The 23,216-nt window shown below is 48.2% G+C and overlaps 1 protein-coding gene and 1 long non-coding RNA gene across 8 annotated transcripts; one reads left to right on the plus strand and one right to left on the minus strand.

Moving 5' to 3' along the window:
* The first annotated feature begins 7,765 nt into the window (after positions 1 to 7,765).
* Positions 7,766 to 22,766, plus strand: SLC4A9 (solute carrier family 4 member 9). Of its 7 annotated transcripts, XM_041766552.1 has the most exons (22): positions 7,775 to 9,470; positions 9,798 to 9,958; positions 10,240 to 10,353; positions 10,753 to 10,808; positions 10,961 to 11,118; positions 11,376 to 11,463; positions 11,772 to 11,926; positions 12,117 to 12,233; positions 12,404 to 12,578; positions 12,722 to 12,855; positions 13,011 to 13,273; positions 14,158 to 14,216; positions 14,433 to 14,621; positions 14,751 to 14,864; positions 16,044 to 16,205; positions 16,351 to 16,529; positions 17,235 to 17,307; positions 18,934 to 19,002; positions 19,260 to 19,433; positions 20,041 to 20,193; positions 20,651 to 20,751; positions 22,006 to 22,766. In XM_041766552.1, the coding sequence occupies exons 1-21, from the start codon at positions 9,253 to 9,255 to the stop codon at positions 20,702 to 20,704; spliced, it is 2,865 nt and encodes a 954-aa protein (XP_041622486.1). In that variant the 5' UTR covers positions 7,775 to 9,252; the 3' UTR covers positions 20,705 to 20,751; positions 22,006 to 22,766. The 7 variants fall into 7 exon arrangements, with proteins under 7 accessions (XP_041622492.1, XP_041622488.1, XP_041622486.1 ...); XM_041766554.1 differs by lacking the exon at positions 14,751 to 14,864 and having other exon boundaries at positions 7,772 to 9,470; XM_041766553.1 differs by lacking the exon at positions 10,240 to 10,353 and having other exon boundaries at positions 7,776 to 9,470.
* On the minus strand, positions 10,409 to 17,621 carry LOC121497227. The gene is made up of 3 exons (XR_005989436.1): positions 17,397 to 17,621; positions 14,561 to 14,672; positions 10,409 to 10,593 (listed from the first exon to the last, which is right to left on the minus strand). It is a non-coding gene; the product is annotated as an uncharacterized LOC121497227 (long non-coding RNA).
* Positions 22,767 to 23,216: the final 450 nt, after the last annotated feature.

Below are 23,216 nucleotides of genomic sequence, written 5' to 3' on the forward strand. Positions count from 1 at the left end.
CTACAGACAGTAACACGGTCAGCTTGACTGAGCCTCAGTGGTCCCCAGTAGTCCTGCAGGGACAGTGATAAGAATCTGCCTCAAGGCTGGAAGGAGGCCTCCTTAGGACAGCAGAACAGGGCATACCCTTGAGAGCCAGAAAGCCCAGGGTTCAAATTTTGAATATGCTTTTTTTTAAAGATTTTATTTATTTATTCATGAAAGACAGAGAGAGAGAGAGAGGCAGAGACACAGACAGAGGGAGAAGCAGGCTCTATGCAGGGATTCCAGGACTTCAGGATTATGCCCTGGGCTGAAGGCAGACACTCAACCACTGAGCCACCCAGGCATTCCTTGAATATGTTATTTTTTAGCTTTCTAACTTAGGACATGTTATTCAACTTCTCTGACTTACAGTTTGCTCATCTGCAAGATGGGAATAATAGTAGTAGCTGTTCCTATAGGGTTTTGTGATGGTTCAATCAGATCATGTGCATAAAGCAGAATATGATGCCTGGCACATAGGTAGGTGCTTACTTGGTGACAGTTGCTGCTAAGAACAAACACTTCAAAAAAAAAAAAATCCACATACACAAAATCCCCAAATGCTCACCTCTTCCTCTCTTCCCTTCCCTTCCTTCAAGTGGTCCTAAGAAGACCCAAAGCTCTGCTGGCTGGGGAGAGGGCACCTCCCTTGAGGCTAGGGTGCCATTAGCCCAGAGTTATCCACACTTAAAAATTGAGAGTTAAGGAGTCATAGCTCCTTGCCCCAGGCTGCCTTCATCCCAGCTCTCTATCCTCAGCTGAGTCAGTGAATCAGGTTGTCTTAGGGGTGCAGCTGATTTGTACTCAGATCTGCCCTTTGGAACTCCTTTGTACCTCCTATGCTGCCTGGGGGCTCCTGGGAGTGGAGTCAGATAACACTTCATGCACACCCCGGGATAAACAGGATTCTCCTGTCTATTGCCTGAGGTCAGGATCGATTTGAATAGGATGAAGACTAGGAATGGATGAGGTGGGAAGGGGGTTTAAGGGAATCAGGAGTCCTCATTTCCAGATGTTGAGGAAGGAATATTTATAATGTGCTTGCTCAGGCCTGGATTCCAAGCCATCCTCCTCCATTTCTGTGACTTTGAGGGTTAACAGGACTTTACCACTTTGGTCATCCCCTAGCACAGGTGGCTGTCTGTCATCAGGGAGGGGGCAAGTGATTCCTCACTCATCCATCACACAACCCATCTCACTCTTTAAGCCTCAGGTTCCTCACATGTAAAATTAGAGGTTGAGACAATTGTTCTGTATTCAGGCACTGGCCAGTAAATGTCCATCATGGATTGTTAGCAGGCAAGCTGCTATTCAAAGTCCTGCTGAGACAATTCTATGACAGCCCACAGTGCCTGACTTATGGGGCATGCTAACCTTTCTTCCTGTGCTTCTTTGTCTCTCAATGTGGAGGATAACAATCTACTTAGGGGGTTCTTGTGACCCAGGAGATAGCACCTCTGCAAGTGCTTGGCTAAATGGAGAGCCCTACATAAATAGGTCAGTACTATTGTTACTAACTTCTCTAGGGCTCAACCATGGAGTGAGGTCTCATCACATCCTGTACCAAGAATGTGTAAGTTTGGTTCCTCTTAGAAATGCAATCACAGAGCTGCAATTTAAAAATGTAACCTCGGGACGCCTGGGTGGGTCAGAAGTTGAGCATCTGCCTTTGGCTCAGGGTGTGATCCCAGTTCAGGGATTGAGTCCCACATAGGGCTCCCTGCATGGAGCCTGCTTCTCCCTCTGCCTGTGCCTCTGCCCCGTTCTGTGTCTCTAATGAGTAAACAAATAAAATCTTAAAAAATAATAATAATAATTTAACCTTATCCGTTTACTTTTTTTTTATAACAGGGTTGATCAAGGCAATGGTTCACAAAGGAAGAGATACTGCCCCCTACGGGTCATTCTAGGAATCTGTGGGGAGTTTTGGTTGTCCCCCAAACTAGGGAGTCCTCAGGCATTTGAAGGAAAAGATGTCAAGTTCACACAGTTAAAATTGTCCCCCCATTGTCCCATATTCCACATGCTTTTGAGTGTCCTGGCAGACATACATGTGGGTGAAAAACTTGATTATAATCCCTTGAGCTTAGAATCAACTCTAATGTACATTAAAATATAACAAGTGTTTCTACATTGACTTTTCCAGGAATGAAATTAGCATGAATTGGGGCACGTGGGTGGCTCAGTGGTTGAGCTTTTGGCTCAGGTTGGATCCTGGGGTCCTGGGATAGAGTCCCACATTAGGTTCCCACAGGGAGCCTGCTTCTCCCTCTGCCTGTGTCTCTGCCTCTCTCTCTGTGTCTCTCATGAGTAAACAAATAAATAATAATAATAATAATAATAATAATAATAAAGAAGTTAGCATGAATTGTCCATTTGGGTGGTATCTGAGTTGTCAAACAACACACTTGTTCAGTCAGTATTTGTAGCTGTCACATTCAATTTTTTTTAAAGATTTTATTTATTTATTCATGAGAGATACAGAGAAAGAGGCAGAGACACAGGCAGAGGGAGATGCAGGCTCCCTGCAGGGAGCCCGACATGGGGCTCAATTCTGGGTCTCCAGGATTACACACCCAGTAGAAGGCAGTAGAAGGCGGTGCTAAAACGCTGAGCCACCCAGGCTACCCCAGCTGTCACATTCAAAGTAAATCTGTGTAGGTGCAAGCAATGGGCTTCTTCATTGAGATTTCTAGAGTAGTTCTGAGCAAGTATTTGCATATTCAAATAATGTTATTTAGAAAAACATTTCTAAAGATTTTGAGACAGAGCACACGAGAAAGGAGAAGAGGTAGTGAAAGAGGGAGAAGCAGACTCCACACTGAGCAGTGAGCCCGACAACATGGAGGACAATGTGGGCTCCACATGGGGCTCAATCCCAGGACCTTGGGATCATGACCTGACCTGAAGACAGAACCTTCAGCAACTGAGCCATCCAGGGGGCCCTTAAAAACTTTTTTTTTTTTTTTTTTTAATTTGGGACGCCTATGGCTCAGCAGTTGTGCATCTGCCTTCACCTCAAGGCATGATCCCAGCCAGGATCCTGAAATCAAATCTGGCATCAGGCTCTCTGTGAGGATCCTGCTTCTCCCTCTGCCTATGTCTTTGCCTCTCTCTCTGTGTCTCTCATGAATAAATAAATAAACAAAATCTTAAATTTTTTTTTTTAAATTTAAGTAATCTCTACATCCAACATGGGGCTTGAACTCACAACCCCAAGATTAAGAGTTCCATGCTTTTCTGACTGAGCCAGCCAGGTGCCCCTCTCTATAATTATTTAAAAGTACTTCTGAAACCTAGGTATAGGTTAAAAAAAAAAAAAAACGGAAAAATACATCAAAATATTAACATGGACAGATTTCTACAAAGGAGAAAAAAGTAAATGTAGAGATAGGATATTCTCTGTGAACTTTATTTCAGGATAGTAAAAGAGTATTAACATATTTCCTATAAAAAGAAAATATTTATTCTGATGGGGCTGAAGACCACTAACACCAGAAGTCTTCACATAAGAAGCCTTTCTGTATCCTTTATAAAATGCTGTTCTAGAGACTATTACATATAAGGTCCCTGGCCAGAGCCTAAAAAAGGTGTAACAACTTCCTCTTGTAGTTAGTTCAGTGTTAGAAAGTTTGACTCTTGTGACTATCTGGCATAGCTATTTCCTTTTACTAGATACTGACAAATGTGGAACTCCTATGTTCTCTTTTTGCCTCCAGTACCAGAAAGATCACAATTAAGTTTTGATGCTGAGTTGCAATGATTATTGCCTAGCCCAGAATTTTGAGTACAATTATTCCTTTCTTCTCCAATTTGGTTTCATTATGGGTAATCGTTTTTTAAATATTTACTTGTATCCACGTCTTTTATTGTCTTTAAGTCTTTTCTGGAAGTAAATGGAGCAGATATAATTAATGTGAAACCCAAAAATCACATACCTGAAGTTGCCTTCCCAACATTTCCTAATGTTCAATGCGGGCTTAGAAAGCCTGAGGTAGAGCAGTTTATGGCATGTGCAGATGGTTTTGTATAGAGACCAGCTTCTCTGATACCTCTTCCTTCTCCCCTTCAAACGCCCTCACCCCTATATTCTAGATGGAGTGTGAGCAGTGTGAGGGACGAGAAGCGGGCTCCAGTTGTCAGGGCCTGTTCCAAGTGTTGGCTGGCTAGGGTTAAGGTGGGCGTCAGGCAAGGATATCCCAGCTCCAGGGTCAGAGAAGCCCAGACCTCCAACTGGAGAGACTTTCCCTCCACATTCTTTTTTTTTTTTTTAAAGATTTTATTTATTTATTCATTCATGAGAGACACACAGAGAGAGGGAGAGAAAGGCAGAGACACAGGCAGAGGGAGGAGCAGGCTCCATGCAGGGAGCCCGATGTGGGACTTGATCCTGGGTCTTCCAGGATCACGCCCTGGACTGAAGGTGGCACTAAACTGCTGAGCCACTGGGGCTGCCCTCCCTCCACATTCTGCTAGCATCTTGTCTGAATCCCTCAGAGCAGAGGCTTTGAAGCTTAAGCTGAGTTAGGAAACTGACCCCTTTCTGAGCCCTGGTCCACTAGCCCCCAGCTATGACTTTGGCCAAGGTACCTCAGAGACTCAGTTTCCTCATTCAGAAATGGGACCGGTACTTACCTCCAGGGGCTTCTGTGCTCTTGGAGATGACATGCGAGGTGCTAAGGTAGTGCTTGGAACCCAGCCATCTCTTGGAAGCCAACAGATGCTGCTCATCCCAGTCAGCCCCAATCTGTGTTCCTCTTGTTCCTGTCTGCTGCCCCCAGCTGGGAGCAATGAAGGCAAGAGTTTTGACTCCTCACTCATAAGCTCAGTAGTCACAGCAAATTGCTTAACCTTTCTGAGTCTCAGTGTTCTTATGATAAAGTGGGAATAATGAAATATGTCTCATTTTTGTGGTACAAGTAAAATTATCAATAGTGGTTATTTTATGGGAAGGGCATGAAAATTTATTTTGTTATTTTTAGTTTTAAGGGCATTTTCTGGTTTTTTTCTATAATGAATATGAACTTAAAAATAAATATGAATGATTTATATATCTCAAATCACTTTTCAAAACATGCTTTTTCTAAAAAAAAAATTACTGGGGCGCCTGGGTGGCTCGGTTGGTTAAGGATCAGATTCTTGGTTTCAGCTCAGGTCATGATCTCAGGGTAGTGGAATCAAGCCCTGAACAGGGCTCTGTTCTGAGTGTGGGGTCAGTTTGAGATTCTCTCTCTCTCTCCCTCTTGCCCCTCCCCCCGACTCTCTCTCAAATGAATAAATTAAAAAAAATTTTTTTAAGATTTTATTTATTCATGAGAGAGACACACACACACAGAGGCAGAGACACAGGCAGAGGGAGAAGCAGGCTACATGGAGAGAGCCTGATATGGGACTCGATCCCAGAACCCTGGGATCACACCCTGAGCCAAAGGCAGACGCTCAACCGCTGAGCCACCCAGGTGTCCTGAATAAATAAAATCTTTTTAAAAAAATTAAAAATACTTAAACTTGTTGAGTGCTCACTACATTTTAGGCATTGCTCTGATCACTTTCTATACCTTATCTCATTTAATTCTCACCACAGTCCTCTGAGGAAGATAGTATTTTCATCTCCAGTTTATAGATGAGAAAACCGATGCTGAAGGAAGTTGAGCAACTTGCCCAGCTTGTGAGTGAATCTATACATGTCATACACTTTCATAAATCAATATACACACAGACATAGACAAATGAATACATGTAGAAACAAATGAAATCTGAATAAGGCCTGTAGTCTAGCTAACAGTATTGTGCCTCTGTCATTTTCCTGGATTGGATATTGTGCTATCTTTATATAAGATGTTACCACAGGGGAAAGCTGGATGAAAGGTACTGGCTGGAAACCTCTCTGTATTTTTTTTTTGCAACTTCATTGTTTCTTCTTCTATAATTAGGCTCTCAAAAATTAAAGTTTTATTTTTAAAGATTTATTTGAGGGGGAGGGGCAGAGGGAGAGACAGTCTTTTTTTTTTTTTTTTCGATTTTATTTATTCATGAGAGATAGAGACATGAGAGAGAGAGAGGCAGAGACATAGGTAGAGAGAGAAGCAGGCTCCCCGCAAGGGGATATGGGACTTGATCCCAGAACTCTGGGGTCACGACCTGAGCCACCCAGGGGCCCAAGAGAGACAGTCTTAAGCAGACTCCAGGAGCACAGAGCTCGACTTGGGGCTCAATCTCACAAGCCAGTCACTTGGCCAACTGTGTCAGCCAGGTGCCCCAAAAAGTAAAAAAAAAAAAAAAAAAAGTTTAAAGCTTGTTGCAAGGATTATGTGAGATAATGGGCCTAGCAGAGTTGGATACAATTGGTGTTCCAATATATATTTTCTTTTCCCCCACTCTATGACAATTTTCAGTTATATAGTAATAACAGCCTCCATAATGTGTATACTGTGTGGTAGGCTTAATTTGCATGCATTGTGTCATTTAATAAAGACTATGGTGTGGGTACTTTTTTTACATTTTGCTTGTAAGAAAACTCAGGTTCTGCAAAGATAAACCTCTTTTCCACTTGTTAGAAAGTAACCAAGCCTGGATTTACACCAAGACAGTCTGTTCATGACACCACTCCCTTCTACTCAGGGTTCAGCTCAGAGTGTTGCGTAAAGGTATGCTTTGAACCATGGAAATCATCTACCCAAACTGTTTCGGTTTATACAAAGAAAACAGGCTCAGAAAAGGGAGGACTTTGGTCAAGAACACCTAATAAATGTATGACTGAGCTGGGATGAGAACTCAATTTTTGGATTCCTGTGTCAGGGTATTTTCCAGTGCCTACACCCGACGCTGCTTGCCCATATAGCCTTCCTTCCCTGAGCTGCCTGGGAGACCACTGGTGCCCACAGACAAGCCTGTGGGTCCTCACTCACACCCCTCACCAACCTACACAGCTCAGGGCACTCAGGACCCAAGAGGTAGCAGTGGAGCCTGGGGAGATTGGAGGCATGGTGGTCCTTTACTGCAGGCATCCTTGGAAGGCAGGGTAGCTGGGGCCACAGAGAGAAAGGGAGGACCCTCTGAACTTTGGCAGGAGTAGGAGTGGGAAGGGAGGATGTGTGTGTGAGAAAGGGTATTCATGCCAAGTGCCTGTTCCTGTCCCCCTCAGGCTTTTTTGAGTCACTTGCCCTGAGGTTGGGGCACATTCTTGAAGTGGGTGGTCACAGAGATTCCAGGACAAGGATTCCTCCTGGGGCTGAAACCAACACCCCCCTTGGACTCAGCACCTCGTCCTCAAGTGGTAATATAGTGACTCACTCCTTTCATTCCTATCCTGGGACCTCCTTGGACTTTCAAATTGCTCCAAGTTCAGACGTGGAGTTGGTGGGGAGGATTAGCCCAAGTCCCACTTCCCAGGGAAGAGACGGGTCCTACGTATCTAGTGGAGGGTTTGATCCACGTTCAAAAGAGCACGATTAGCCCTCTCTCTCCATCCTTGTTGCGCCTCCCCGCCCCCCATCCCATCCCACTGCGCCAATCCAGGAAAGGTTGGAAGATTAAGGACCCCTTCTTGCTCCCTTAACACCTCTGCGCCCTGGCGGGCCACTGGGGAAGCAAAGCCAGCTGGTGGGTAGACCAAGCAATCCTGTCCGCGGGGAGCAGCGCCCTCGTGTGACCTTCTGGAGAAGCGCATTTATTTCCCAGCCCCTCCCGTCCGATGCGCTCTTCGAACAAGTATTTTTGAGGGCAACTAGGTGTGCTAGGGACAGCCATGAAGAAGACAGGTAAAACACCTGCTCCGTGAACGGTACATTCCAGATTGCGTGTGTGGCGGGGCAGGCAATAAATGACAAACAAATAAATGAGGCAGATAGTAATAGTGATAACTGCTGGAAAGAAAATAAAACAGAGAAATGTGATGGAGACACAGGGCTGGGCGGGGGATGGGGAGGTCTCCTTGAGCAGGTAATGTCTCAGATGACACTTAGATATAATAATAATAATAATAATAATAATAATAATAATAATAATAATACACTTAGGTTCAAGGATCCAGTCAGGTGATGATCTCAGGGAAAAGCTTTCCAAGCAGAGCGAAGAGCTGCTGCGAAGACCCCCCAGGCAGGAACAGGCTTTGCATAACAAAGACCTGCACCGCTGGAAAGGAGTGAGAATGGTAGGAAATGTGGCTGGGGACATAGACTAGGGCCAGACTGTAGATCTTGTAGGTCATGACAGAGTTTGATTTTTCTTCTAAGAGTAATGGGAATATATTGGGTGAGTTTTGAGAAGAGTAATGCAGCTTGATTACCTTTTAAAAGGATCCCTGAGGCTGCTGTGTAGATTAAGAATTTGGGGCAAGGAAGAGTGGAAGCAGGGAGATTATTGCAAGATATTAAAAAGCTATTGAAATAATTCAGGTGAGGCAGGATGGTGGCTTGGAACTGGGTAGAAGTGTGGGAAGCCGGAAGATGTGGTTGGATACTGGGTTTACTTTGAAAGTAGAGCCAACAGGACTTGCTAATAGACCACATTCTCCTTTGCTCTTTTGGCTGTAGGACTTCCTTCACATACACACTCTCATGGACTCCTCTACCCTCAATGCCAGGCCAAGTTAGAAGGGCAGAACCCAGGGGCAGGAGCTAAATGGAAAGTTTCCAGGTGTAGTCTGACAAAAGGAATTTAAGCCTCAGGCACTGTGTTCCCCCTGGCATGCCTCCCTAGCCCGTTAAATGGGCTGAGACTAGGCCTGTTGTCTCCCTTACTGTGTAGTCTGGCTTCCGCAGACCCAGTTACTTATCAGGTCTCTGTTTATCCAAACGAGTACCTTAGGGTGTGATGGTGACACCCCAAACAGTCCTAGAGGGTTGGTGTTTGTATTTGATACAGAGTAGGGGGCAGGATTATCTGAGGGTCTTAGTCCTCAGACCCAGGTTAGTGATTTACTCCCATTAATTTACACAAAACACAGTGGGGTCAGACCTGATCCCACAGAAAAAGCACACAACACTTCTGCCCCAGGCTGGGCATTTCTGGAGAGCCTGGAAAAGATCAGGTTAGCCTTACAAACACTCTCAGGCAGCAAGGGCTGGAGAAAGCAAGCAGAAGAGGGAATGACCTGGTTGGCTCTGGAGTCAGCAGGCCTTGCTCTGTGTTGTGCTGCATGGGGTAGTGCATTATAAATGCAGCCAGTGGAAGGCCCCTGAACTCAAAACTGTACCAGTCCCCAGAGTCTGTACAAGCCTCCCCAAGATGAAGCTACCAGGCCAGGAGGAGTTCGAAGTCTCCAGTGCTTGTAAAAATGTGCCCACAGGAGAGCTAGACAGTAGCCCTGGCTCTGGCCCCAGGCCTGATGGCCCCTTGGACACCAAGAGAGGGAACCTGGGGGTATCCAAGGATCCGCTGCTTTTCATTCAGCTGAATGAGCTTCTGGGCTGGCCCCAGGCACTGGAGTGGAGAGAGACAGGCAGGTGAGTGGGACCCAGAGCCTTTTTATGTGGTCTTTCCCTTTCCCCAGCTGGGGACTCTTCCGTGCTTGTGTATGAGGCAATCAGGAATTCCTCTCTGCCTTCTCCAGTTCAGGCCCTCACTGTCCATGATGCTCAGCTTTCTATGTACTTTACTTCTGAGTTCCCCAAGCCCCCCAGTCGAGGGGTGAATGCCCATGAAGGGGCATACTTTGCACCACTGGGCCCAGGACTCCCCCATTGCCCTAGCTTCCTTGGCTCTACTGTGTCCCCACTCCTAGACCTGGGAAGGATGACCTCAATAACATAGTTTACTCCTCTTCACCGCAGGTGGGTGCTGTTTGAGGAGAAGGTGGAGGTGGGTGCGGGCCGGTGGAGTGTCCCTCACGTGCCCACCCTGGCACTGTCCAGCCTTCAGAAGCTCCACAGCCTATTGGCCGAGGGCCTTGTGCTGCTGGACTGTCCAGCTCAGAGTTTCCTGGAGCTCGTGGGTATGCTGGGAGCCTTGGCAGGGAGGGCCTGGGCAGTCATGCCATTTCCCCAGGACTTCCCTCCAAAATCTTAGAACTTTCCAGAGCTCACCCCACCCCCACCCCCCAGGGATTATCCTTCCCTGTCACCATGGGGCAGGAGGGGAAAGATGGAAGAATAGAGTGGAGGAACAAGTTCCCTGAGACCCCCAGAAGGGAAAGGGACCTGGGCAGGGGAAAGGGGAAGAGTTTGGGGCAGGGAGCTCTCAGGAAAGGGTTGGAGCCCCACCTCTGTTCTTCAGAACAGGTGACCAGAGTAGAGTCGCTGAGCCCAGAGCTGAGAGGGCAACTGCAGGCCTTGCTGCTGCAGAGACCCCAGCACCTCATCCAGCCCACAGGCACCAGGCCCTGCCAGGGTGAGAGGCCCATCCCTGGGCCCAGGACCAAAAGCCCTGGGTGAGAGTGTCCCCCCGCCCCCTCCCTGGGCCAAGACCAGCCTAGCCTTGGCTCATACCTCCATCCAGGCCTCATGGTAAGAAGCGGAGGTCACGGTGAGGAGGAATGACGGAGGGGCCAGAGTTCTGGGAAGGGATGTTCTGGTAGGCAGTGTGCCAGGAGCTTTACATGTAGTATCTCATTTAATCTTCACAACCATCCTGTGAGGTAGTACCACAATAGCCCCATTTTAGTGATAAGAAAACTGAAGCTCAGAGAGGGGAAGCTCCAATTTGTCAGAGGTAAAGCTGGTCAGGGAGCCCTTGTGGATCTACCCCTAAAGCCCATGTTCTTAGTCACTGCCTAATCCTGTTTTGAAGGATCTGCCCATCCAAGAGAGGCTTCTTACAATGAGGAAGCCCTGCTGAAGGAACAGGTTTGTGGCCCTTCCTTGGACAAGGCTGGGAGAGGAGTCGGGGATTAACAGAGGTTCACCCTCCAATGGCCTCAGTATCAATCAGTATCTTGCCAACATCCACCTCCTCAAATAACCTCTCATCCTTTTTATTTCCTCAAACCGCTCTCCAGCATCAAAACCCTCTGAGACAGAAGCTGCCTCCAGGAGCTGAAGCAGCGGCTGTGCTGGCAGGAGAGCTGGGCTTCCTGGTGCAGCCCCTGGGAGCCTTTGTCCGACTGCGGGACCCAGTGGTGCTGGGACCCCTCATGGAGGTTCCCCTTCCCAGCAGGTGAGGCTGCTGAGAGTTGGGGGTCCTGGAGACCAGAAGAAGGCTCTTTACTGGGGAGGGGATTGGGAGGTCTGGTCTAGTTATTTTGGGGGTGAGTGTAGGAACATGCTTGGGGGTCTGGGGAAGGGTAGTGGTCAGAGCGGCAAAGCAGGTGTGCACATGAGTGTACATATGGGGGCTGGTAGGGAGGTTGGAGATCAGGGCTGCCTTACGGGATAGTAGCCTCTGATTTTTGTGGGGCCTGGTTCCTTCCTCAGATTTTTCTGCCTCCTCCTTGGTCCCTCCACAGTGGGAAAGGGCTACCACGAGATAGGCCGGGCAATGGCTGTCCTCCTCAGTGACTCGGTGAGCTGGGCAGGGTGTGTGTGTGTGCACGTGCACATGAGTGTGCATGTGTGGACTCTAGATGTGTGACTGAATACGGCAATGAGGCAGAGCATGGCTTTGTGTCTCTAAGCATGAGGTTGGAGCCCCCTTATCTAGCACAGTGCTGGCACAGAGTAGGCACCCAATAGATACTCACTGCATGAATGCATTCATGAATGCTTGAATGACTTCTCTGCCTACCTGACTCATGTCTAGCTTTGAGACTGTGAAAATGTATGTAAGGATCCAGATCTGCATTTCCTGCCCCCATGTGCTCCTACCGCTAGCAATTCCAGTGGACAGTTCGTCGGGCCAGCAACCTTCACGACCTTCTGGCAGCCTTGGATGCCTTCCTAGAGGAGGTGACAGTGCTCCCTCCAGGTCTGTGGGACCCGACAACCCGGATCGCCCCACCTAAATGTCTACCCTCCCAGCACAAAAGGTATATGGGGACCTTCTCCACAGGCCTTGGGTCCAGTCCCACTGTTGAGGAGGGTAGGGGGAATCCCAGGAAAGGGATAGAAACTGATCTTTGGATTCATAGCTTGCTGGCAGAGACACGAGTAGCCACCAGGGGGCAGTCATGTTCTGGTTGGAGAACTTCAGGCAACCTGGGTTCCCCTTCTCTTCAGGCTCTTCTCACAACTGAGGGAGGTCAAGGGCCCTCCTGCCCCACCTGGGGCCCTGGCTGAGGACAGGCACGGCCACTGGCTACGTACACCCAGCCCAGAGTTACAGCGGACAGGCAGGTGAGGTGAGCTGGGGTGAGAGCTAGGGGGAGGGTATGGGGAGGGGAGAGGGGTCACAGGGCACAGAGATTATGCTTCCTGTGGAGGGGCTCACCCAGTCCCAGGGGAAGTAGCAGGGATAGGGGTGTGGGGTGTGGACATCCGGATCACTGACAAGCCACGGGTGGGAGGCTGTTTGGGGGCCTACTCCAGGATGTGCGCCGGAAGGCTTCATGGTACCCTAGCGACTTCTTGGATGCGCTACACCCCCAATGCCTGTCAGCTGTGCTCTACATTTACTTGGCCACAGTCACTAATGCCATCATATTTGGGGGTCTGCTGGGGGAAGCCACCAGTGGTGCTCAGGTGAGTGGGGAGGTGTGAGGGGACACTGCCAGCCATGCCCTTTATGCTTCCCTGGGACAGGGGGTGGGCTGCCATGGAAGCTTGGGTTGCTGTGCTGAGGACCCCAGTGTTCTGTGCTGACAGGGTTCCCTGCCGACTTCTAGGGCGTGCTGGAAAGTTTCCTGGGCACTGCAGCAGCTGGAGCCACCTTCTGCCTGATGGCTGGCCAGCCCCTCACCATCCTCAGCAGCACAGGGCCAGTGCTGGTCTTTGAGCGCCTGCTTTTCTCCTTCAGTAGGTAGGTCACCAGACCCCTCAGTAGCTGCACTCTCAGCCTGGTCCTGGCTACGTCAAGAGGGGAGGGTGGAAACTATCTCCAGGGGAACCTAACTGAGGATAAGTGGAGAGCAGAACAGCTCTGCCAAGTCCTGTCTTTCTCACCACCTCCCTCAGAGATTACAGCCTGGACTACCTGCCCTTCCGCCTATGGGTGGGCATCTGGGTGGCCACATTTTGCCTAGCACTGGTGGCCACGGAGGCCAGTGTGCTGGTCCGCTACTTTACCCGCTTCACCGAAGAAGGCTTCTGTGCCCTCATCAGCCTCATCTTCATCTATGATGCTGTGGGCAAAATGCTGAGCCTGACCAGTGCCTATCCCATCCAGAGCCCTGGCTCCCCTGCCTACGGCTGCTTTTGCCAGTATCCAGACCCAGGAGGTGGGTGAGGGAAACAGGGAGCTTGGTGAGATGGAGAAGGACACATGAGGGGGAGGGTTGTCCCCTTGCTGACCCCCTTATTAGGGTCAGCAAAATCCTGAATACTCACCCAATAGCCAGCAGCACTCTTCCCCATTCTGGTTTTGAATCAACTGAGAAGTAAGAGAGCAGGCCCGATATTGTCTTTATTTCTGACAATGCTGACCGGAGAATGTGCTCATATCTATGGGGGAATGGGCTTCCTAACAATGAAACCAAAACTAGAGAGGTTTACCCACCCAGTCATGGCTGCACTGAATGGGAATGTCTTGCCCCAGAAGAGCAGAACTAACTGCATGCACAGCACAGGCAGCTTACTCCCAAGAGTGGGGAGATGAAGGGACAGGGAGAGGCATGCCCAGCTTCTTCTCTCAAACTCACCAATCAAATAAAATGCTGCTTTTCCACTAGTCTGAGTGACTGACTCAGGGGGAGAGCCGTTCAGCATATTATACTCGCACAAATACCTCCACGTGAAAGGAAGCAGCAGGAATGGGGAAGAAATGTCCTCTCAAGAGTGCCAGACTCTGCTGGGCATGAACAAAACCAGTTCTGGTCCTGGTAGAAACCCAGAGATTGGTGTGCTTATTCATTAAGCAAACATTGGCTAGGCGTCTGCTCTGGCCAGTCTTGTGCTGGGCACCAGGGATACCAATAGGTAAGGATTTGAGGGCACCAGGCAGTGTACTGAGGAGCACAAACTTGGAAGCAGTTGGAGTCATCAGACAGATGAGTCAGAACTAAGAACTCTCTGGTTCACTTGGACTGATGAGATTAGGCTCCCAAGGGGTTGGAAAAGATTCCCAGGAGAGGGGCATATACCCAAATTGTTCTCTGCTTCCCAGGAAATGAGTCTCAGTGGACAAGGACAGAACCCAAAGACAGAGATGACATCTCAAGCATGGTGAGGCCCTGTTCCTGGGAGGGCCTGGGAAAGAAAGGCTAGAAGCCAAAGAAGTCAGTGGTTCCTGGCTTTTCCCACCTCATAGGCTAGGGAAACCCTCCTAGGTCACAGAGGCCCAGACATGTGCTATAGCTGGAGACCTCTTATTCTGGGTCCTTGCTGCCTCAGTGCATGTCAGTCAATGTTAACCCATCCCGGACCACCCTTTCCATACAGGACCTAGGCCTGGTCAATGCCTCCTTGCTGCCCCCAACTGAGTGTGCCCAGCGGGGAGGCCACCCTCGTGGCCCCAACTGTCATACAGTCCCAGACATCGCCTTCTTCTCCCTCCTCCTCTTCCTTACCTCCTTCCTCTTAGCCACGGCCCTCAAGCATGTAAAGACAAGCCGCTTCTTCCCCTCTGTGGTGAGTGTTACTCTCTTTCTGTGGGAAAGTACTGGCTCTTGGCATCAGGCCCTGTGTGTGAAAGGGAAAGTGTGAAGAAGGAGGGGGCTGGTGGGCTGCATCTGACTTGAGTGTCCACTGTATGGCCAGGTACGCAAAGTGCTCGGTGACTTCTCCTCAGTCCTGGCCATGCTGCTGGGCTGCGGCCTTGATTCCTTCCTGGGTCTGGCCACGCCAAAGCTCACTGTGCCCAGTGAGTTCAAGGTGAGAGCTGGGAGTATAGGACAGAGGGGAGAGCACGGACCTTGGAAGAGGAAGATGCGTAGATCCCATGCTTCTCTTCCTCTGAGCTTCCATTTCCTCGCTTATAAAACAGAAAGAGTAATAATAATGACCTCACAGAGTTATTGTGAGGATTCATGAGGCACTGCTGCTGACACAGTGGTACAGAATACATGATAGCTATTATTATAAATTAGGGGTTAACAGGATGGATTCTGCTCAGCCAGCCCTGGGTTTGAGATCCTGTTTTGCCACTTCCTAGCTGTACGACCTTAAGCAAGTTATCCCACATCTCTCATCAATGAGCCTCAATTCATGCATCTATAAAATGGAAATAATAAATAACAATGGCTCCTACGCTATAAATTGTCCTGAGTTTCACAGAAGATGAGTGTAGAGCATTTTATCACAGTGCAGGGACTGGTACACACTAAGACTTTAATAAATGTTGCTTCTTATTGTCCGAGGTTGGCCCTACCTGCTCCACTATTCTCCACTCTTTTTGCACCCCCAGTTGCCAGCTCTGATCTGGTAAAGCTAGAGCTCCCTCCCAAGGGCATGACAGTGCACAAGACAAGGCTTAGCACTAACTTAGCACCTAGGCTTTGCCTGTGCATTTGGAGACCTCCTTTCCAGCTTTCCTCAGGACAGGAGAGCAGGAACTCCAATTGGGGTAGCCTCAGGGGCTCAGAATCTGAGACAGTAACTGGGATCCCCTCCCCCACATAGACGCTTATAATCAAAGCAGACGCAGACACACCCAGCTCTGCCCCTGCCCCAGATCAAGGCAGGTTTGAGCCTGAGTCACTCCACCCTGGTTGGTGGAGGCGTTGCCTAGGGAGGAGGGCTCTGCCCCTGTAGGCAGGCCTCACCCACCATATCCTCTTCTTACAGGGAGGGAGGGCCCCTGAGAACCAAAGTCCAGAACCTCTGGCTCCAGCCCAATCCCCAGGCTGGTCCTCCTGCTTCTGCCCACTTTGAAGACACTGGGATGCTTTGAACCAGCTGTGCATGCACACATACTGTTCCTACCTGTCATCTAGGGTTTTGGGATGGGGGTAAGGGGTTGGAAAATTATGGAAGAATGCCAACTCTGGGGTGTGCAGGTGAGGTGCTCTTGGCAGACTCTTTCTAACTTGTCCATGGAATACCCTCTTCCAGCCCACACTCCCTGGGCGTGGCTGGCTGGTGTCACCTTTTGGAACCAACCCGTGGTGGCTGAGTGTGGCAGCAGCCCTACCTGCCCTACTGCTGTCTATCCTCATCTTCATGGACCAGCAGATCACAGCGGTTATCCTCAACCGTGCTGAATATAAACTGCGGGTAAGGCCTGCTGGGTAAGACCCTAGCCCCTAGACCAAAAGACAAAAACTCCAGGATGGGACGCAATCCTCCCTCTCCCACTCCAGAGGACAGAGAGCCCACGTCTTGTTTAGTTTCACCCTCAAAGCTCCACCACTACCTGCAGAAGGGAGCTGGCTTCCACCTGGACCTCTTCTGCGTGGCTTTGCTGATGCTTCTCACATCAGTGCTGGGCCTACCCTGGTATGTCTCAGCCACAGTCATATCCCTGGCCCACATGGACAGTCTTCGAAGAGAAAGAAGAACCTGTGCCCTGGGGGAGCCCTGCAGCTTCCTGGGGATCAGGTGAGGCCAAAATTCAGGAGGTTAGAGTAAGAGGTGATCATAAGGTGGTATGGTGGGATAGAAAGCTTTGGACAGCTTAAAATCTACGCTGGTGGCTCCAGAGGGTTCTCTCACTGCTCCATGAGCGCTGCAGTGGGGTGAATGAGAGGGTTCTGGACTGAGATGGGTGTGTCAGATCTTCCCCCATTGTCCTTCGGCCATGGGATTGGGAGGGCCCTGGAGAGGAGCCTCATGGATGTAAAGGAAGAGGCAGCCAGGGCTGAGCAAGGGTGAGGTGCCACCTAATAAACCCTGGGCTCAGTGTAGGAATACCTCATTGAAGTTACAGAGTTACCATCACAAAAGCAAGTTTGTAACTACTAGAAACACAATCTGTGGAAAGTATGTGAAATCAACTTTGAAACTGTGAAATAAAAATTTTTATGGGAGTGTAAAATAAAACCCAAACAACAACAACAACAACAACAAAAACAAATGATGAGCTTGAGTTAATGGGGAGGCCTGGGACACCCAAACTGAAGTGCCCTGACCATTTCTCTCCCCAATTTCACACACCATGCTAAGGCCCCTCCCTGCCAGGTGACTACTCGGGGATCCCTCCACGTCCCTCCTGCAGGTCCCTATAGTGGTATCTGGTCCACATCTCCAGGTCCAGCACCTTGGGGGCTCTCCCAGACCCTGGCTAAATTTTCCCTCTCTGCACAGGGAGCAGAGGCTGACAGGCCTGGTGGTATTCATCCTTACAGGAACCTCCATCTTCCTGGCACCTGTACTCAAGGTACCTTTGTTAGGCTGGCATCAGGGGCAGGGCAGGGCAGTAATAATAACAATAAATAAAGTGAGAACTGACACTGGCTAAATACTTACTGCACACCAGGCACTGTGTTCAGTTTTCTCCACTTGGTCTCCTTTGATCCTCACATGAACCCTGAAAGGCATCTGTACTTCACAAATGAAGAAGCGGAAGGTTGAAGAGGTTAAGTAGCTTTAAAAAGATGGATCTCATCTGAGAACTCAAACCTTACTCAGGGGGCTTTCTCCCCAGTGGAGCAGGGTGTGGACACACCTCCATCCCCTAGGGGACAAGTGATATGGTATCATTGCTCCAGCCTCCCAACCTTAGACTAAGAGTGATCATCATGTCCCAGAAAAACTGTGAGGCAAAACCCCTTCACTTCTCCCTCACCAGATATTTATAGGACACCTACCGTGCTCAAGGCTCTGCTAGGCACTTGGGAGAAGGTGAGGGCAGGAATATTGAAAAGAGATATAGAGCCAAGCCTCTATCAGCAACATACACACATGAACAAGAATTAAGTAACAGGTAATCACAGAAAGTTTCCACAAGCCAAGGCAGCAAAGCAATCGAGGAGCATGGAGAATGGCATACAAAAGTCACCGGTGAGGAGGGGTTTGGGGAAGGAAAGGTCATGGAGCTGAGTGAGAGTGGAGTAGTTGAAAGAGCCAGATGGACCAGATCAGCTGTTTACTAACTAGGTGACTCCTGTTCAGCAGAGATGTACTGAAGAGCATAAACCATATGCAAGGCACTGTTCCAAAGACTGGGGATATAGTAACGATCAAAAGAGGGAATCTCTGGGTGGCTCAGCAGTTTAGCGCCTGCCTTCCACCCAGGGCGTGATCCTGGAGTCCTGGGATCAAGTCCCAGGATTGAGTCTCACGTTGGGCTTCTGCATGGAGCCTGCTTCTCCCTCTGCCTCTCTCTCTTTCTCTCTCTGTGTGTCTCTCATGAATAAATAAATAAAATCTGAAAAAAATGAGAGAGACCATCCACTGCTTGGAGTCTGGTGAGAGGAGACAGATGAAAAAGAATTAATAAAATAGGATAATTTCAGATAGTGATTACTTCTAATGAAAAATATATAAGGTGATTAAGAGTGCAAGGGGTCTACTTCAGATTGAAAGGTCACATCCTTCTAGGGTGTCAAGAGATGAGTAGTGAGAAGCCTGAGTATTGAGAAGAAAGTCAAGGAAGGACATTTTGGGTGGAGTGAAATAGCAAAGCAAAGGCCTTGCAAGGAAGTGGAAATAAACTTGGGCATGTTGAGGGAAGGAAAGGAAGGCATATAGCAGGAACAGAGACAGCAGAGAAGAACCTAACAGGTAAGACTGGAGAAGTAGGCCAAGTAGCAGAGAAGTTAACTTAGTCTCTCTGAAATCAAATCCCCATTTTTGTAAAATAGAGACAATTATAGAATTTACCTCATCTGACTGTCTTGAAGATTCAGTATCAGGCATGCAAAGTGGGAAAGGAACAGAAAGAGCTGGGCAGGCTTAGATATAGATGCTGGAGCCTAGGGTTGGAGCCTAAGTGGAGGGTGGGGGGCATCTGGGCAGTGAGCAGAAGTGAACTCCTTTGCCAGCTCTCCACTTCTTTCTACAGTTCATCCCAATGCCTGTGCTCTATGGCATCTTCCTGAACATGGGTGTGGCAGCGATGAGCAGCACCCAGGTGAGCCCATTATAAGCACCATACAATCCCACTCCTCCTCTTCTTTCCTGCTGGTACTTCCTGCCTATATTGCCAAGTCCTTCCCTATCCTCTTTTCCTGACTCCCCTGGGCACAGGGACTCTGCTGCCCTGCTCTGAATGGGGAGAGGGGGCACCAAGGGAACCTTCCGACCTCCCGCATATGCTGGGCTTAGATAGCTAATAGTGACACCCTGTAGGCTAACTACCCTGCTTTTCTCCTCCTCTTGTTCCCCTAGTTCACAAAGAGGGTACAGCTATTATTGATGCCAGCAAAACACCAGCCAGACCTCCTGCTCTTACGGCATGTGTCTCTGAGCAGGGTCCACCTCTTCACAGCCATCCAGCTTGCCTGCCTGGGTCTGCTTTGGATAATCAAGTCTACCCCTGCAGCCATCATCTTCCCCCTCACGGTGACTTGGGGCAGGGTTGGGTAGTGTCCCAGGGGTCCTGGGAGACTCTGAGTCTGGCAGGGTGGGCAAAGCCTCCACAGGAGTAAGACCCTCCCCTTCTCACTTGCCCTGGCTCTACCTGGTTGTGAATCTTTGGACAAAGAAAGAAGGCTGAGAGCTGCCCACAGATAGGCTAATCCTAGGATACCTGATTCAATCCCATTTCCAATCTCTTTGGTCTGACCAACCACAGACAGCGATATAAAATCCAAAAGAAAACTGGGAGAAGCAATACTGGCACTTCTGTTACTCAATCAGGCCATAACACAGATGGTTTCTGGCCCTATTCTTACTCCCTGAGGAAGTTAAGAGCCCTGGGCTTTCTAGTAGGACCAATCTGACTACCACATCCTAGCTGTGTGGCTTCTGGGAAGTTTCTAAACTCTCAAGGCTTCAGTTACTTTCTCTATACAATGGGAACAATTATATCTACCCTGTAGGAACGTATTAGCATTAAGTGAAACAATGCACAATGTCGGGTACATAGGAAGTGCTCAATAAATGTCACTGCTGTTCATGTTTCAGTTGCTATTGCTGACAACCCTGGGTTTTGTTTCTATCCTTGCAGTTGCTGGGCCTGGTGGGGGTCCGAAAGGCACTGGAGAGGGTCTTCTCACCACAGGAACTCCTTTGGCTGGATGAGCTGATGCCAGAGAAGGAAAGGAGCATCCCCGAGAAGGGGCTGGAGCCAAAGTATTCACTTGGTGGTGATAGTGAACATGTAAGCCCCAGGATGGACCCTCTTAGGAGAAGGGGGCAAGGGTGGGGAGAGTCCTTTTGTCCAGGAGTTAGCCCTACAGTTTAATATTTCTATTAAGTCTGAAGATCTGATCAACACCATCATTCATCATTGCCTTTAGGTCCTCACCAATATGGGTACACTGAAGGGGTGACAGAAATCTTTCTTTATAGAGCAGGGGCCTGGTTTATAAGTCCATGGGGGTGGAAAGGTCTGGGAACAGCTCTGGTGGTCTTTTTCTTTTTTATTTTATTTTATTTTATTTTATTTTATTATTATTATTATTATTATTATTATTATTATTATTATTATTTTTGGTGGTCTTTTTCAACCATGGTCTCTGTCTCAGTGTGGGTCATATCCTTTCATTTTCTGGGTCCCTTTCTCTCTGCCCTGTCTCTGTCTATTCCCAACTCATCTTGCGATCTTTCTTCTGCAGTCAGAGCTAATGTATCAGCCAAAGACTCCAGAAATCAATATCTCTGTGAATTAGTTGAAGTAGGAGTTTGGGAATAGAAACTTCAGGAAACTGAGCATGAGGTGAGGATGTGAGGGGAAGTGTCCCTGGGGTCGAGGATGGGGAGGTGGGGGCTCAGAAACTTGGAAACTTCCAGTGTGCTGGCTACCCCTGTTTTCCCTTCACGTTCCAGTCTCTCATGAACCCCAAAGTAGGGGAGGGAATAGAAAGGTATCTCCAGAGGAAGAAAGAAATAAAGGAGAGTACCTGGGCTTGGCTCCCTATGGCACTAATGCCTGGCCAGTAGAGGGAGCTCAAGTTCACACCAAAATGGATGTAGAGACCCAGGCGGGGGGGAGGGGGGGAAGGGTATGATGACTAAAGACTGGTAGGGAGTGGGGAGGAGAAGAAGGGAGGATAATGCTCCCTGCTGCTTTCCTTTGCCCTGGAGGCCATTCCCTTGGGCTGCTGAGAACCACCCTCCAGACAAGTGGAGGGATTCTCTGTCACTTGCCCACCTTGCCATTCTTTCCATTTTTATTCATCCATTTATCTTTTTTAAAAAAAGATTTATTTATTTATTTATTCATGAGAGACAAAGAGAGAGAGAGAGGCAGAGACATAGGCAGAGGGAGAAGCAGGTTCCCTGCAAGGAGCCCGATGTGGGATTCGATCCTGGATCCCAGGATCTCGCCCTGAGCCAAAGGAAGGCGCTCAACCGCTGAGCCACCCAGGCATCCCTCGTCCATTTATAAAAACATTTTATGAGTACTATACTTAAGGAGTATCTAGTTACTAGAGATACAGTGGTAAGATAATCATGGTCCCTGACCTATCTCATCAGTATAAATTCCACTGGGAAAGACCAACAGGCAGTTGCTGGAATAGGATAGTGTTGGCTAAGGGAAGCACCAACTGTGGGAGAAGAGAGGCCTCTAAGCCCTTCTTGCAGGGTGGTGACAGTGGGGTGGTGGGAGTTGGAGAACAGGAAATGGTTCATAACTTGAAATTTGGAAAATGAATAGAAACTAGCCAGTATAAGATGGAGGGAAATCTTCTAGGCAGGAGGTGCAGCATGTGCAAAAGCTTGGCATTTTTTCCCCTTGATAAGCTGAATTCTCTTTTGGTCCACAAGAACCCCCTTCTATCCATGCCTTTCCAAGCTCGAGAGCCCAAGAAGCCCCACCACTTGCAACAGAACATTCTGGAGGGCAATTCAGCAGCTGGCCCAGAACAAGATCTCCTGGGCTTTCCATATCCCCTATGCTTCTTTGCACTATTCTTTGCCCAACTGTGCCCCTGAGCACTTGTTCTGACATCACTATGTCTTGTCTCAGTTCACAGGTGTTACTCAGAAGTCGGGATATTGTTGGCCTTTGGCTTAACTGCCAGATTCTCAGTTGACCTGAAGGAGAGGGGAAGGCCTAGAGGACAGCTGGCCAAGATTTCCGTTACCCTCCTGAGTAGTGGGTAGAGAGTGATAGAAAATAAGCAGGTTTGCTGGTAAGCCTGGGGAACTGACCAGGCCCCATTCACTCTCTACCCCATTAAAAAGACACGGAAACCCTTCCCATTTGAGGACTTTCTGTCCTCACAAATTCTCTTTTTCACAATTGGGAGTCTTTAGGGAACTCTTTTCAGTTTGCAAAAGGGGAAAAAAATCTTCCAGAAAAATTATTCCTCTATTTAAAAGTTTTTTATACATATGAAAATAATCTTTACTGTTTTTTTTTTACCACAAAAGTAAATGAGACTAGTGCCAAATAGCAAAAAACTACAGATATATATAGTTTTGAAATGAAAATTGTACCAGTGATATTCAGTGTTCAAATTTTGGTGTATATTGTTCAAATTTATTTCAAGGGATACATTAATATTTTCATTAAAATGAGACTATACTGTTGAATTCTACAACATGCTTGTCCTTCGATATGCATTGAACATTTTTCCATATCTACCTCATTCTTTTTGTCATCTGCACAGAATGAACAACCTTATAATCTGAAAAAGGTACCATATATACAAAAGAGTACATAAAATGTTTTCTGCAAGTACAAGAATTTCTTCAGAGCACATACCTAGGACTGAAATTAAAGAGTAAAAAAAGAATACTTGTGTATGTCAGTTCGTCTATGAATTCTAAAGTTAACAATTATACTTAATCTGGGATCCCTGGGTGGCGCAGTGGTTTGGCGCCTGCCTTTGGCCCAGGGCGCGATCCTGGAGACCCGGGATTGAGTCCCACATCGGGCTCCCGGTGCATGGAGCCCGCTTCTCCCTCTGCCTGTGTCTCTGCCTCTCTCTCTCTCTCTCTGTGTGACTATCATAAATAACTAAAAAAAAAAAAAAAAAAATTATACTTAATCTAACATTTTAGTTTTAATTAGGAAAGTTGTTCAGAAATTTTAATCTATAAAATGCAAGAAGTGGAAATTCTTTTTTATTTAATTACATTTTATTTTTAGGTGATCTTGACACACAAGGTGGGGCTCAAACTCACGATGCCAAAATCAAGAGTTGTATGCTCCACTGATTGAGCCAGCCAGGT

The sequence above is a fragment of the Vulpes lagopus genome, chromosome 8 (genome assembly GCF_018345385.1).
Source record: "Vulpes lagopus strain Blue_001 chromosome 8, ASM1834538v1, whole genome shotgun sequence".
NCBI classification, from domain to species: domain Eukaryota; kingdom Metazoa; phylum Chordata; class Mammalia; order Carnivora; family Canidae; genus Vulpes; species Vulpes lagopus.

Bases quoted from the DNA above. Each gene is read 5' to 3' on its own strand.
- SLC4A9 (XM_041766552.1), top strand. From the start codon at position 9,253: ATGAAGCTACCAGGCCAGGAGGAGTTCGAAGTCTCCAGTGCTTGTAAA. The intron at 10,809-10,960 runs GTTTGTGGCCCT...ACCGCTCTCCAG, and splicing joins AAGCCCTGCTGAAGGAACAG to CATCAAAACCCTCTGAGACA. The intron at 20,194-20,650 runs GTAAGCCCCAGG...TTTCTTCTGCAG, and splicing joins TTGGTGGTGATAGTGAACAT to TCAGAGCTAATGTATCAGCC.